Source organism: Mobula hypostoma, chromosome 27 (assembly GCF_963921235.1).
Source record: "Mobula hypostoma chromosome 27, sMobHyp1.1, whole genome shotgun sequence".
NCBI lineage: Eukaryota > Metazoa > Chordata > Chondrichthyes > Myliobatiformes > Myliobatidae > Mobula > Mobula hypostoma.
Genome location: NC_086123.1, coordinates 23,917,488 through 23,930,620, shown reverse-complemented (window position 1 = coordinate 23,930,620; position 13,133 = coordinate 23,917,488). Strand labels below are relative to the sequence as shown.

Sequence of the window (13,133 nt, the reverse complement as noted above, 5' to 3'; positions counted from 1 at the left end):
CACACACACACACACACAGACAGACACACACACACACACATACATAGCATCATTACAGCACTGATTTGTACTGAGAACTGAACATCACACTCAGACACACAACAAGGAAGATTTTTTTTTGTTGATATTGTGGTAACATCCTTTTAATTTTAATTCCTTCCTTATATCTAATGTGATTGAGACAATTCAATCTGGTAATAATGTTCCAAATAAGCGAAACAGTTCATCTTTAACCTTCCGTTGTGTATTCTGTTGTGCTTGGCCACAAGACTCAGTGCAAATGTTGATCTATTCCCTTTACTCACCATGAATACCAATCATAGTCTCCAAGATTAATACCCTCTCTGCTAAAATCTTCAAAGCTTCCCGGATTTGGTGTATACCTTCCCCCTGTGGAAGACAGATACAGCCATCAAGGGAAATGCCAGCAACTGGCTTGCTGTCATATCCTCCTTTTTGTTTGGTAGGGATTGGCCTCAATATCAGCATTCCATATGAACGACCAAACAACAGAGACAGCAGCATGCACGTTCCATTTCAGTCTCTAAACCGCAAACACTAGATAGTACTTTTAAGTAGTCATAACAATGCATTCATCAAGAGCTTGGACGTTTCAAGAAGACTACCAAACAAGCTAGCTCAGTACACATTTCTTATCAAATCAATCAAATTATTCCCTCAGGAAAATGCAAAACATTATTTTCAAACTTTTCACTTTTCCTCAAGCAAAGGTGATATTTTGTTTAGTAATGATGCAAACTATATCTTATTACATATTATTATTACTTGAAATGTCTCACAAGGCAGACGTGAAGTGACGACACATCAGCATGCTAATATTTCTCTATTTAATGAAGCAGCCAGATGCAAATTATTAGAATCAGGCAACGTACACAATATGGTAAGTCATGCAACAAGACAACATGAATGGAGGACAGTTTTAATGACATTTCCACAGCTGTATCCCCTTCCTGTTGCATGAGGAACAGGTAAATGATTTATTGGCACATTTATAATATGTCTGGCATAATTTGCCAAGTTTACTTAAAGTTATCTGCACTCAGTTTCAGAGAGCAAAACACCCCAAAACAATTTTCATAAGCATTCTTTCTTTCAGTCATGTGGTATTTTTAGGAATCAACAAAGTATAGACTTTAAATAAACATAAAATATATAGAACAAAATCATCAACGCTAAACAATGAGCCTAGAAACCACCTCTGTATCCATAATTAGGAAATATATTTTCAGTTTGAGAATAGATTGCAACAGCTTCACTTCAGTAATACCAAGAACATAATAATTGTTTCATGACCACCAAAGGTACCGTCTCAGAAGAAAGCAAAATGCAAGTTTTGATTTCAAAAAGTTTTACAGAATTTTTTAAAAAATAAGTGAATTCAGTGAGGGGATACAATCTCAGCATTCAGCCCCAAAAGAAAACACTAAGGCAGATCATCAAGAATTTATAGAATTGGGAAATTCATTAAAGCCTATTGCACTTATAATGATTCTGTTGTATTTGTTAAAATATAGGATTATTTACTGAGTAAGTCATTAGCTCAACAAAACCAAACTCTAAAGTTAATGAAAACAGTCGTGTTAATCCATGGTTACCCATCATCCACAATAGAAAATGTATATGGACAACTTGCTGTCAGACTTAGACCACAATGCTGTGTGGTGGAAGTAGATAGTCAGCATTGCTTTCCTTCCCTTACCTTTGGATGAAGATGCTTGGTCTCAAGTGACAGAAAAGTGGGGGATTTGCCAAACCACAAGGAGGGGTTTTGGCTAGAATCTCAAAACAAGGTTGCTCACATCAAAAGGGCAGTTACTGGAATAGAAATTCTATGTCCATAATCCCTGACCTTGTGAACCAGGAGGAATTGATAAGGAGCAAGTTACAGTTCGTGTTGTTGGTGATTCTAAGAAATCCACCCCCCCACGCAAACAGGACCGAGCAGCTACGCTGTTATTACCAGTTTATTGAAGTAGACGAGTACTCAGAAGGATTCCTTGGAAGAGCAGAACTGTATCTGCATTATCAGTGTAACATCATTTTCTGTTTCATACTTTGAAACCCTGGTTTCTGTCTGATTCTCTCTTCCACGTGTTCTGCCTGGGTCAGGAGCAGCCACACTGGGCACCCATCCCAAAAGCTGTGAGATTAAATTTCTACGGACAATTAGCTACTCAAAGGTTATTAAGAGTATGAACCTGAAGCTCAGTTGATCAGAAATTCACGCAGAAAGTTCCCCAGATTTAATTCTATTGTGTCTTGTTATTGAGCAAGGCTTCCTATCAGAACTGCAGATACATAAAGTGTGACTCCCGTTGCCCAGATGGTATGGCAAATTTTGGGGGGGCGGGGAGTGAAAGAGAGTCATTTTCTCAAAGGTAAAGCAAGATACTATTTCAACAGAACTATCAAACACGACAGTGCAAATACACAATGGCAGATGGAAAGTTTAACACTAATTTAGGGAAAGCATTCGTAGAACGTAGAAGAGTACAGCACAGGAGCGGGAGATTTGGCCCATAATGTTGTGCCGAACCAGCTAGAAAGCAAATCAGAAACACCCAAACACTAATCCCTCCTGCCTACACCATGTCCATATCCCTCCATCCACGTGCTTATCCAAACGTCTCTTAAAAGCCTCTAATATATTTGCCTCTATCGCCATACCAGGCAGTGCATTCCAGGCAACCATCACTCTTGGAGTAAAAAACTTACTCCTCCCTCTCATCCCCTTTGAACCTACCCCCTCCCACCTTCAATGCATTCCTTTAGCTAATATTTGGTGTGGGCTTTTAGCGGCATTATTGGAGGGGAAAGATCTTTATTTAAGTAACAGATGAACATTGGTCTAATAGGAAAGTGTTATAATCCTCTGAAGTAATCAAATGGCCTCTCTCGCTTGTATCCACAACTTTGAGGCAATGCCTCAACATGAAGTTGGCAGCATGACCCTTAGATGAAATTGCCACACAGTGTCAAGACACATTCATAGAGCTTTTCCCTGTGCTAATCTACGTATCAGCGAACAGCAAGGGAGAAGGAGGTCAGGTCAGTGAAAGCTAGTGAAATGAGGTTTGTACAAAGGTCTTAAAAATAATTCCACCTTTGCAGATTGCACAACTGGTGGGGTTGTGAATGGTGCGGAATGCTCCCAGGACAGTAGCAAATAGAGCAGTTGGAAATTTGGGCAGAGAAATGGCAGATGGAGTTTAATTTAGACAAGTGTGAAGTGATATGTCCTGGGAGGTCAAATGCAAGAGAAAGGTATACAATAAATGGCACGACTCATAGGGGCATTGAAGTACAGAGGGATCTTAGGATGTTAGCCCAGGGCTGCCTTTCAGACCATAAGACATTGGAGCAGAATTAGGCCATTGCTGATCCATTTCCCTCTCAACCCCATTCTCCTGCTTTCTTCCCATAACCTTTCACGCCCTGACTTATCAAGAAGCTATCGCCCTCTGTGGAGGCCAGGTCACCCTCAAATACAGTCAATGGCCTGGCCTCCACAGCTGCCTGAGGCAACGAATTCCACAGATTCACCACCTTCAGGCTAAAGAAATTCTTCCTCATCTCCATTCTAAATTGGTGTCCCTCTGTTATGAGATTGTGCCCTCTGGTCCTAGACTTCTCTACCATCCTCTCCACATCCACTCTATCTAGGCCTTTCAACATTAAATAGGTTTCAATGAAATCCCTCCTTGTTCTTCTAAATTCCAGTGCGTACAGGCCCAGAGCCATCAAACACTCCTCATATGATAAGCCTTTCAATCCTTTTAAGTTGTAATACCAGTGGATAGAGTGGTAAATCAGGTGTGTGCCATCAATCAGGGTATTGAGTATAAACGCTGGGAAGTCATGTTGCAGCTGTATGAAACCTCAGAGTCATAGAAAGATATAGCACAGAAACAGGGCCTTTGGCCCATCTAATCTATGCTGATCTATTTAAACTGCCTACTCCCACTGACCTGAAATGGGCCCATAGCCCTCCATATCCCTACCATCCATGTGCCTATCCAAACCTCTCTTTAACATTGAAATCGAGTATACATGCACCACTTGCACTGGGAGCTCGATTCACACTCTCAGCACACTATGAATGAAGAAGTTCCCTTCAGGTTCCCCTTAAACCTTTCACCTTTCACCCTTAACCCATGGCCTATGGTTGTAATTCCACCCAACCTCAGTGGAAAAAGCCTGCTTGCATTTTCCCTATCTTTACCCCTCATAATTTTGTATACCTCTATCAATCTCTTCTCAATCTTCTACGTTCCAAGGAATAAAATCCTAACCTACTCAATCTTTCTTTCTAACTCAGGTCCGACAGACTCGGCAACATCCGTGTAAATTTTCTCTATTCAGGTCACCTTTAGAGCATTTTGTGCAGATCTGGTTCCTACACGACGGGAAGGAGGTGAAAGTTTTGGAGAAGGGGCAGAGCATGTTCAGAAGGACGGGTGGCCTGGTTTAGAGAATATTAGCTGTAACGAAGGCTGGACAAACTTGGATTATTTTCTTTGGAGTGTTTGAGGCTGAAGGACAACCTGATGGAAATATGTAAAGTTATCGGATAGATAGAATCTTTTTCAGAGTGGAAATGCCAAATTCTAGAAGGTATAGGTTTAAGGGGAGAGAGGGGAAGATTTAAAGGAGATGTACATGGCAATTTTTTTTTCCCCGTAGTGAGAGTGGTAGAGGCCAGGAATGCACTGCTGGGTAGATGGTACAAGCAGATACAATAGCAACATGTAGGAGACATTTAGATCCATTCGAGGTGGGAAGCTGAAGAAGGTGGCCTGTCCTGGATTTAGAAGACTGTGTATGTGAGTGAGTGAGAGGGAGGGATGGGGGTGGGGGGGCTTGTTTTGTGGCTGTTGTCTTGTTGCTCGTTGAGTCCTGCTTTGCTCTGCCAAGCATCATGGGCATCCCACATTGGTGCTGGAGTGTGTGGCAACACTTGTGGGCTGCCCTACAGCACACCCTTGAGTGTGTTGGCTGTTAATGCAAATGACGCATTTCACTGCACGTTTTGACGTACCGGTGATAAATAGACTTGAATCTTGCATGTAAGCCGGCAGGGATGCAACCAGACCGATTTCGTTAGGTTGACATTGTGGGTCAAGAGCCATGTTCGTGCTTCAGCCCAGAGTTTCCCAGCTTGAGGTTAACAGACCCCTTGGTTAATGGTAGGGCATAAAAAAGGTTGGGAACCCCTGGTCTAGCCTAAACTTGACACTTTATGATCATTACACTAGACACCATCATTGTCATTTAAGAGGTGTTTTGATAGCTATGTACATGGATGACAGAGGCTTGGAGGGCAATGGTATGGGTGCAGGTAGATGGGACAAGGCAGAAGACCAGGCTGGCACAGACTAGATAGGCCGCAGGGCCTGCTTCTGTGCCACAGCACTCTATGAGCCTATTGCCTTTATCATTGTGATCTCCACAAGATACTCTCTGCAACCAGACATTAAATTGCAATGGATTAGTTCTCAGAAATTCTGATGTTTGAGTACAATGTCACAGAAACCTTACTCAGTTTACTTTGCAGACCACCTAAAAGTAAGTGATAATCAATACGCTGAGATATGATACTAACCTGGAGATGGTTTGAGTTAGGGGGTCAGAGAAGTTCCTAAACGAAGTAGCATGGATTACTAAGTCTATTCCTCTTGTACAAGTTTTCACTTGTAGAGGGGTTCAGGAGAGAACTCAGAGGAACTGGAGGGCCAGCCAAGTCATCACATCATTACTTACTTCCTATCGGCAAAGGAGCAACTCCAAATTTCTACATTCTGATGAATAGTTATCATGTTTGTCTCCACTTGCTCTCAACAGATGCTGCCTGACTTGGTGACGAATTCCAGAAGTTTATGCTTTTTTAAGACATTTCCAACGTCTGAAGCACTTTGCTTTCGGGCATCTTCTGGCTTTTGACAGATGTTTTGTGGGAGATTGTGGGAAAGTCAAAAGATAACCTGGTTATGGGGGATTGCTTTAAATGCCAGGGAAACTTACTGCCCCAAAATCACAGCAAGCAGATAGATTTTTAAACAGGATACCATAAAATATATGGTGTATAAGAGCAGAATTAGGCCCATTGAGTCTGCTCACTTTTCCTCTTAGCCCCAATCTCCTGCCTTCTCCCCGTATCCCTCATATCCTGACTAGTCAAGAATCGATCAACCTCTGCCTTAAATATACCCAATGACTTGCCCACCATAGCCACCTGTGGCAACGAATTCCACAGATTCCTGACTAAAGAAATTCCTCCTCATCTCCATTCTAAATAGATGTGCCTCTATTGTGAGGTTGTATCCTCTGGTCTTAGACTCCCCTACCATAGAAAACATCCTCTCCACATCTACTCTTCCAAGGTCTTTTGACATTTGATAGGCTTCAACAAGATTTCCCACCCCAAACCACCACCTCATTCTTCTGAATCCTAGTGAGTACAGGCCCAGAGCCATCAAACGCTCCTCATATGGGTAAGCCTTTCAATCACAGAATCATTTTTGTGAACCTCCTTTGATCCCTCTCCAATATCAGCACATCCTTTCTTAGATAAGGGGCCCAAAACTGCTCACAATACTGCAGATTTATAATCGTGTATCTGCAAAGGTATTAATGGTTTTATGTGAAAACTGGAACAATTTACATTACTAATCATACAACATTTGGTAATGATTTGTTTTTACATTTGCCAGCTTGCCAGAACAACAAAGATCAAGACTGGTAGATATGTGGATGTTAGTAAGTTTGGTGCACTCACACAATTATCAATTGGCTCCAATACTCATGCATTCTATATCAGTAACAGGAGAGTATACCTTTTGTAAATGATCTTCAAAAGCAAACAATCAAAACACTCTTATTTAATGCAGTAATGAAATGATGCTGAATTAGATCTTAACAAGCCTACAGAACTCTAAATGCTTACTATCAAATATTCTGTAGTTTGTACTTTTGACGATGATATTATAGTGTATTTTTAAGTTTCAAGTTAAATGGAGCATGGTTATTAATTAATTACATGAAGTTCTTTTCCAGTTATGAGGAAGTTTAATCAATAGTGTCTTACCGGTGGTCCTTTATCTCCGGGTTCTCCTTTTGTTCCTGGCTCCCCCTATACGATATAACAAATAATCTGGATCAGAGTCAGGTTTAACGTCACCGGCAGAGGTAATAAAATATGTTGTGCGGCAGCAGAACACGGAACATCGGGAACAGTGGGCTAGCTGCTGGGGGCAGAGCTTGGAAAAAGCGATGCAACAGACTTTTAACTTCGTAGATCAGCAGGTTGTTTGTTATGTCTCCGTCTCGTTGTGAAATGGGGACACCTTTTTTCCCCTCATTAGGGAGAGAGAGGGAGCCTGTGGTATGTTGAATTACTGGGTGAACGATTAGTCATTGAGGTACTGCAAATCTGTGTCTTTATTGATGCTTGCTGCATGTTTGAGTGCTCAGTGGAGGGCGTTGATACTTTTTTGCTGGGTGGGGGGGTGGTCGTTGCCTTTCTGCTGCTTATGTGTGTGAGGGGGAGCGGAGGGGGGCTTTGGGGTTCTAACATTTAACTGTCATTCATTCTTTGGGGCACTCCTCTGTTTTCGTGGATGTTTGCGAAGAAAAAGAATTTCATGATGTATATTGCAGACCCCGGAAGAGCCTACTCTGCACTGTATCTCAATAAATCAGTAGTGCAAAAGCAGAGATCAAAAAAGTAGTGAGGTAGTGGTCATGGGTTCAATGTCCATTCAGAAATCAGATGGCAGAGGGGAAGAAGCTGTTCCTGAATCGTTGAGTGTGTGCCTTCAGGCTCCTGTACCTCCTCCCTGATGGTAGCAATGGGAAGAGGGCATGTTCCAGGTGGTGGGGGTCCTTAATGATTGAATATTTAAATTATCAATCTTTTATAGTGTAATGAAAGTACCTGCACACCCAGCAAGTGTGGATGCAAAAAGAAACTAATCTGTTTTTATTTACAAAGTCTGAATTTGTGCTGAGGTTTTGCATATTGAAGAGATCTTTTTCTTCCTGGCCTAATTGTGAGGTTGGTCAATATCACACCTAATGAGCTGCTAAACATGCAAACCGGAGCCTTTCAGGTTAATTGCCTGGGTTATTTTGAGAAGTTAGTTTCTGCTTGTGCTACCGTGTAAAGTAAAGGCATCCGTTAGTCTTGCGAGACCATGGATCTGCATCTGGAAAGTCTTCACTCTCCAGGGCACAGGCCTGGGCAAGGTTGTATGGAAGACCAGCAGTTGCCCATGCTGCAAGTCTCCCCTCGCCACAACACCGATGTTGTCCAAGGGAAGGGCATTAGGACCCATACAGCTTGGCACCAGTGTCATCGCAGAGCAATGTGTGATTAAGTGCCTTGCTCAAGGACACAACACGTTCCCTCGGCTGGGGCTTGAACTCACAACCTTCAGGTAGCTAGTCCAATGCCTTAACCACTTGGCCACTTGCCAACATTGTTACAGTGTAAGTAGCAATTATTTACACTGTAGTAGTAAAAGCATTATCAGGGATGCATCTCACCCTAACCATGGACTTTTTACTCTCCTCCCATCCGGTAGGCACTACAGGAGCCTCTGCTCCTGCACCAGCAGGCACAGGAAGAGCTTCTTCCCTGAGGCTGTGACCCTGCTGAACCTCACATCACAGCGCTAAGCAGTATTGCACCCATATTGTACTGTCTCAGTACTTTTATATTTGTGTGCTGTAGCGCTTACTTTTTATTTGCAGTTATTTTGTAAATAACACTATTCTTTGCATTTCTGGTTAGATGCTAATTGTATCTGTACTCGGCACAATGACAATAAAGTTGAGTCTAATCTAATCTAATCTAATTAGGCCTCCATATGTATTTGACTTTGGGACAAAGTGCTAAAGTTGCCTCCACGGATCTCTGGCGTTAGAGAGATCAACTGATTAGGCTGCAGTTAAGAATATGATCAGTTTGATATGTAACGATGTGATTAGATTTATGGCAATAATGATAATGATTAAACAGGGTCATTCTGTGCACCAGAGTTGTGAAGAGACTGTGGATTGTGTAGCAGGAGAGAGAGAGAGCAAAAGAAGTGAGCGGAGACCGTCGGGGCATTCATCACAGTTTCTGAGAAGACATTGGATTGTGCATAATTAGGTATTTGGCAAGGACCAATAAAAAATAAAGTTGTTAAGTTTAAATGGCGTGGGCATTGTAGGAGCGGCCTTTACGTGAGTGGGCCAGTGTTAGAGTAGGGAGACCATAAGACACAGGAGAAGAACTAGGCCACTCAGCCTGTCAGGTCTCCTCTACAAATTCATCATGGCTAATTTATTATCTCTCTCAACCTCAGTCTCCTACCTTCTCCCTGGAAACTTTGACTAACCAAGAACCTATCAACCTCCACTTTAAATATATTCAATGACTTGATTTCCGTAGCCGATCGTGGCAATGAATTCCATGGATTCACCACCCTCTGGTGAAAGAAATTCATTCTCATCTCTGTTCTAAATGGACGCCGCTCTATTCTGAGGCTGTGCCCTCTGGTCCTAGACTTACCCACTATATGAAACATCCTGTCCACACCCACTCTGTGTAGGCCTTTCAATATTTGATAAGTATCAATGGAATCCCTCCTCATTCTTCTAAACTCCAGCCAGTACAGGCTCAGAGCCATCAAACAGTCATACATTAATTCCCGGAATAATTCTCATAAACCTTTGGACCCTCTCCAATGCTGGCGTATCTTTTCTTAGATAAGGACACCAGAACTGTGCAGTCTGAGCAATGCCTTATACAGTCTCAGCCTTGGGGTGTACTGTTGAGTTCTAAGATTTTTGTAGTTGTGTGGTTTTACAGAATAAGGGGGTATTTTGAGTTCCAGCTTTGTCTTCTATCCCCTGGCTTCGGGTCTCATCAGTTGTATAAGTGAGTGAACACAATAGGAGGCAGAAAAAGAGGAGATTATAGGCCAGTTAGCCTGACTTCAGTAGTTGGGAAGACGTTGGAGTCCAATATTATGGATGAGGATTTGGGGTACGTGGAGGCACGTGATAAAATAGGCCAAAGTCAGCAAGGGGAAATCTTGCCAAACAAATCTGTTGGAATTATTTGTGATAATAACAAGCAAGCTGGACAAAGGAGAGTAAGTGGATGGTGTGTAGTTGGATTTTCAGAAGGCCATTGGCAATATGCTGCATGTGAGGCTGCTTAACAAGATCTGATGGTGGTACGGAAAAGATACTAGCATGGATAGAAGATCGGCTGACTGGCAGGAGGCAAAGAGTGGGAACAAAGGGAGCCTTTTCTGGTTGGCTGCCGGTGACTAGTGGCATTCTGTAGTGGTTGGTGTTGGGAGACTGCTTCTTTTCACGTTATATACCACAGATTTGGATGACATTTTGATGGCTTTGTGGCCAGCTTTGCAGACAATACAATGATAGGTAGAGGGCCAGATAGTGCTGACGAAACAGGAGGAGTTAGGCAGATGAGGAGAATGGGGCTCAGAATACAGGGACATCCAATTAAAATAAAGATGAAGAGGAATTTCTTCAGGCAGAGGGTACTGAATCTGTGGAATTCATTACCACATACGGCTGTGGAGGCCAAGTCATTGGGTGTTTGTAAAGTGGAGGTTCTTGATTAGTCAGGGTGTCAAATTTTACAGGGAAAGGGTAGGAGAATGGGTTTGAGATTTCTAATAAATCAGCCATGATAGAATGGTGGAGCTGAATGGTTGAAGGGCTGAATGGCCTAATTCTGCTCCTATGTCTTATGTGTGAAGAATACTGCAGTCAGTCACCGGGTCCTTCAAGAGAGATTAAAATACTCATCAACACTAGTGCACGGTTCTGAGGTTGGGTTTTTGGCTTAAGGGTTAGTGCAGGGAAGTATTGTACTTCTAACCTGTCCAATCCTGCAAAGAGCGGAAAATGCACTCTGCTGTCAAACGGTTTGAGCACAAGTTGAAATAATCAAAATAACAGTGCAACTGGAACAAAAGAGGTTCTGCAGATGCTGGAAATCCAGAGCAACACACACACAATGCAGGAGGAACTCAACAGGTCAGGCAGCATCCATGGAGGGGAATATACAGTTGACGTTTTGGGCCAAGACCCTTACCAAATGGATTATTTAGTTTTCTTGTCTAATTTGTAACCAAGCTCCATTTACTTGCCTTATTGCTATAGTTCTTTGTACTTCTGGTTAATGAGGATCTCAGTGAGATCCAGATTCCCGATTAACTATTGAACTAACTCAAGTTGCTTTTTACTATTGACATCTGTTTATGGAAGAGCTTAAAAAAATTCTACCATTGTGTTTAACTTCACTCAACTTCACCCACCCATCCCACAACCTGTGGACTCATTTTCAAGGACTCTTCATCTCATGGTCTTAATACCTATTGCTAATTTTATTATTATTACTTCGCTTTTTATATTTGTGCAGTCTGTTGTCTTTTGCACATTGGTGCTTGTCCATCTCGTAAAGTGTGGTCTTTCATTGTGCTTCTTTGTATTTACTGTGAATGCCCACAAGAAAATGAATCTCCAGGTTGTATATGCTGACATATTTGATAATAAGCTTACTCTGAGCATTAAACTTTGAAATGCTTCCCAATATCTATCGCAAAGGACCAGGTGTAATCTTTACCTTTTCTCCATCTGTTAGACTCCCCAATCAGTGGAAGAAGTTTCTATGGCATCTTTGATATTAAGTCATCCCTTAACCTTTATGGTATATCTCAAAACAAAATACTTCTAGGTAACACAGGAAGGATAAAACGTCCAAGTGAAGAAATGGAATAAAAAGATTAAGTAAGTTTATGGAATAGACAATCTACAAAAGAAATACCTCTCTGTAATCCAACTCGCCTTGTGAAAAAGGAGAAGTTAACAAAACAAATGTGAAATAGACAGGGTACAGTTTGAATATATTTTTACTTCCACTGCCTGTGTACGGTTACTTGGAGAATCAGTCACCGATTTCTCTGAGCCTACTTTCATCCCATTTAATCTATGACCATTAATCATAACAAACGATGCATCCTTTCAGGAGCAATGCCGACTCTATTTGTAGACGTGTGTTGTACAGACGTAATGAAATTCAAACTTACACACACTAAGACACTGATCATAGAGTTACGATAAATATGCATTGTTTCACAAAAGCCTGTCTCCATGTATGTGCAATATTTCTCTGAATATATCAGCACGAAGGCTGGGAATTCTTGGATAATGCACTCACTAGTTGTCAGCAACTGCTGACAAGTTATAACCACATCACAATGTTGTCTGTTCTGAGGTAAAAGACATCACTTGTTTCTAGTGGTAAAATCAGGCTTTGATTCAGCCATCTCCACTGAGTTAAGAATTTTGATATCTTGGTAGCTCAAGATGTCTATATAAACAGGGTAAAGGACTCTCTGTGTATTGATTTCCCTCTGCTGTTAAAATTTTCCATAAAAATAAGCACACTGAATTAAACATTTATCTACTTGAAGCCCATTCAAAGTTCAAAGTAAATTTATTATCAAAGTAGTTATATGTCACCATACACCACCCTGAGACTCATTTTCTTGTGGGCATACCCAATAAATCCATAATAGAATAATAACCATAACAGAATCAATGAAAGACTTCACCAATCTGGGTGTTCAACCACCGTGTAAAAGACACCAATCTGTGCAAATACAGAAGTAAATAAATAACATTAAAAAATAAATATGCTATAAATATTGAGACCATGAGATGAAGAGACTTTGAAAGTGAGTCCGTAGGTTGTGGGAACATTTCAGTGAAGGGGCAAGTGAAGTCGAGTGAAGTTATCCCATTTGGTTCAAGAGCCTGAAGGTTCAGGGGTAAAAACTGTTCCTGAACTTGGTGGTGTGAGTCCTTTGGCTCCTGTACCTTTTTCCTGATGGCAGTAGTGAGAAGAGAGAAGAGAGTAGTGGTGGTGACAGGGTCCCTGATGATGGATGCTGATTTCCTGTGACAACGTTGCGTGTAGATGTGCTCAACGGTGGGGAGGGCTTTACCCGTGATGGACTGGGCTGCATCTACTACTTTTTGTAGGGTTTTCCATTCCTTGTGTTAGCTTGCTTTCCTTCAGCAAG

General features: G+C 41.7%; 1 protein-coding gene across 1 annotated transcript in view; it reads right to left on the bottom strand.

The window, feature by feature from the left end:
• Positions 1-13,133, bottom strand: part of emid1 (EMI domain containing 1) — a 438,363-nt gene that overhangs the window by 13,703 nt on the left and 411,527 nt on the right. Inside the window, exons 13-14 of the mRNA XM_063034463.1 lie at positions 7,106-7,150; positions 306-390 (exon numbers count right to left, since the gene is read on the bottom strand). Of these exons, the coding sequence (XP_062890533.1) occupies positions 306-390; positions 7,106-7,150 (130 nt within the window). The remainder of the gene's footprint in view (positions 1-305; positions 391-7,105; positions 7,151-13,133) is intronic.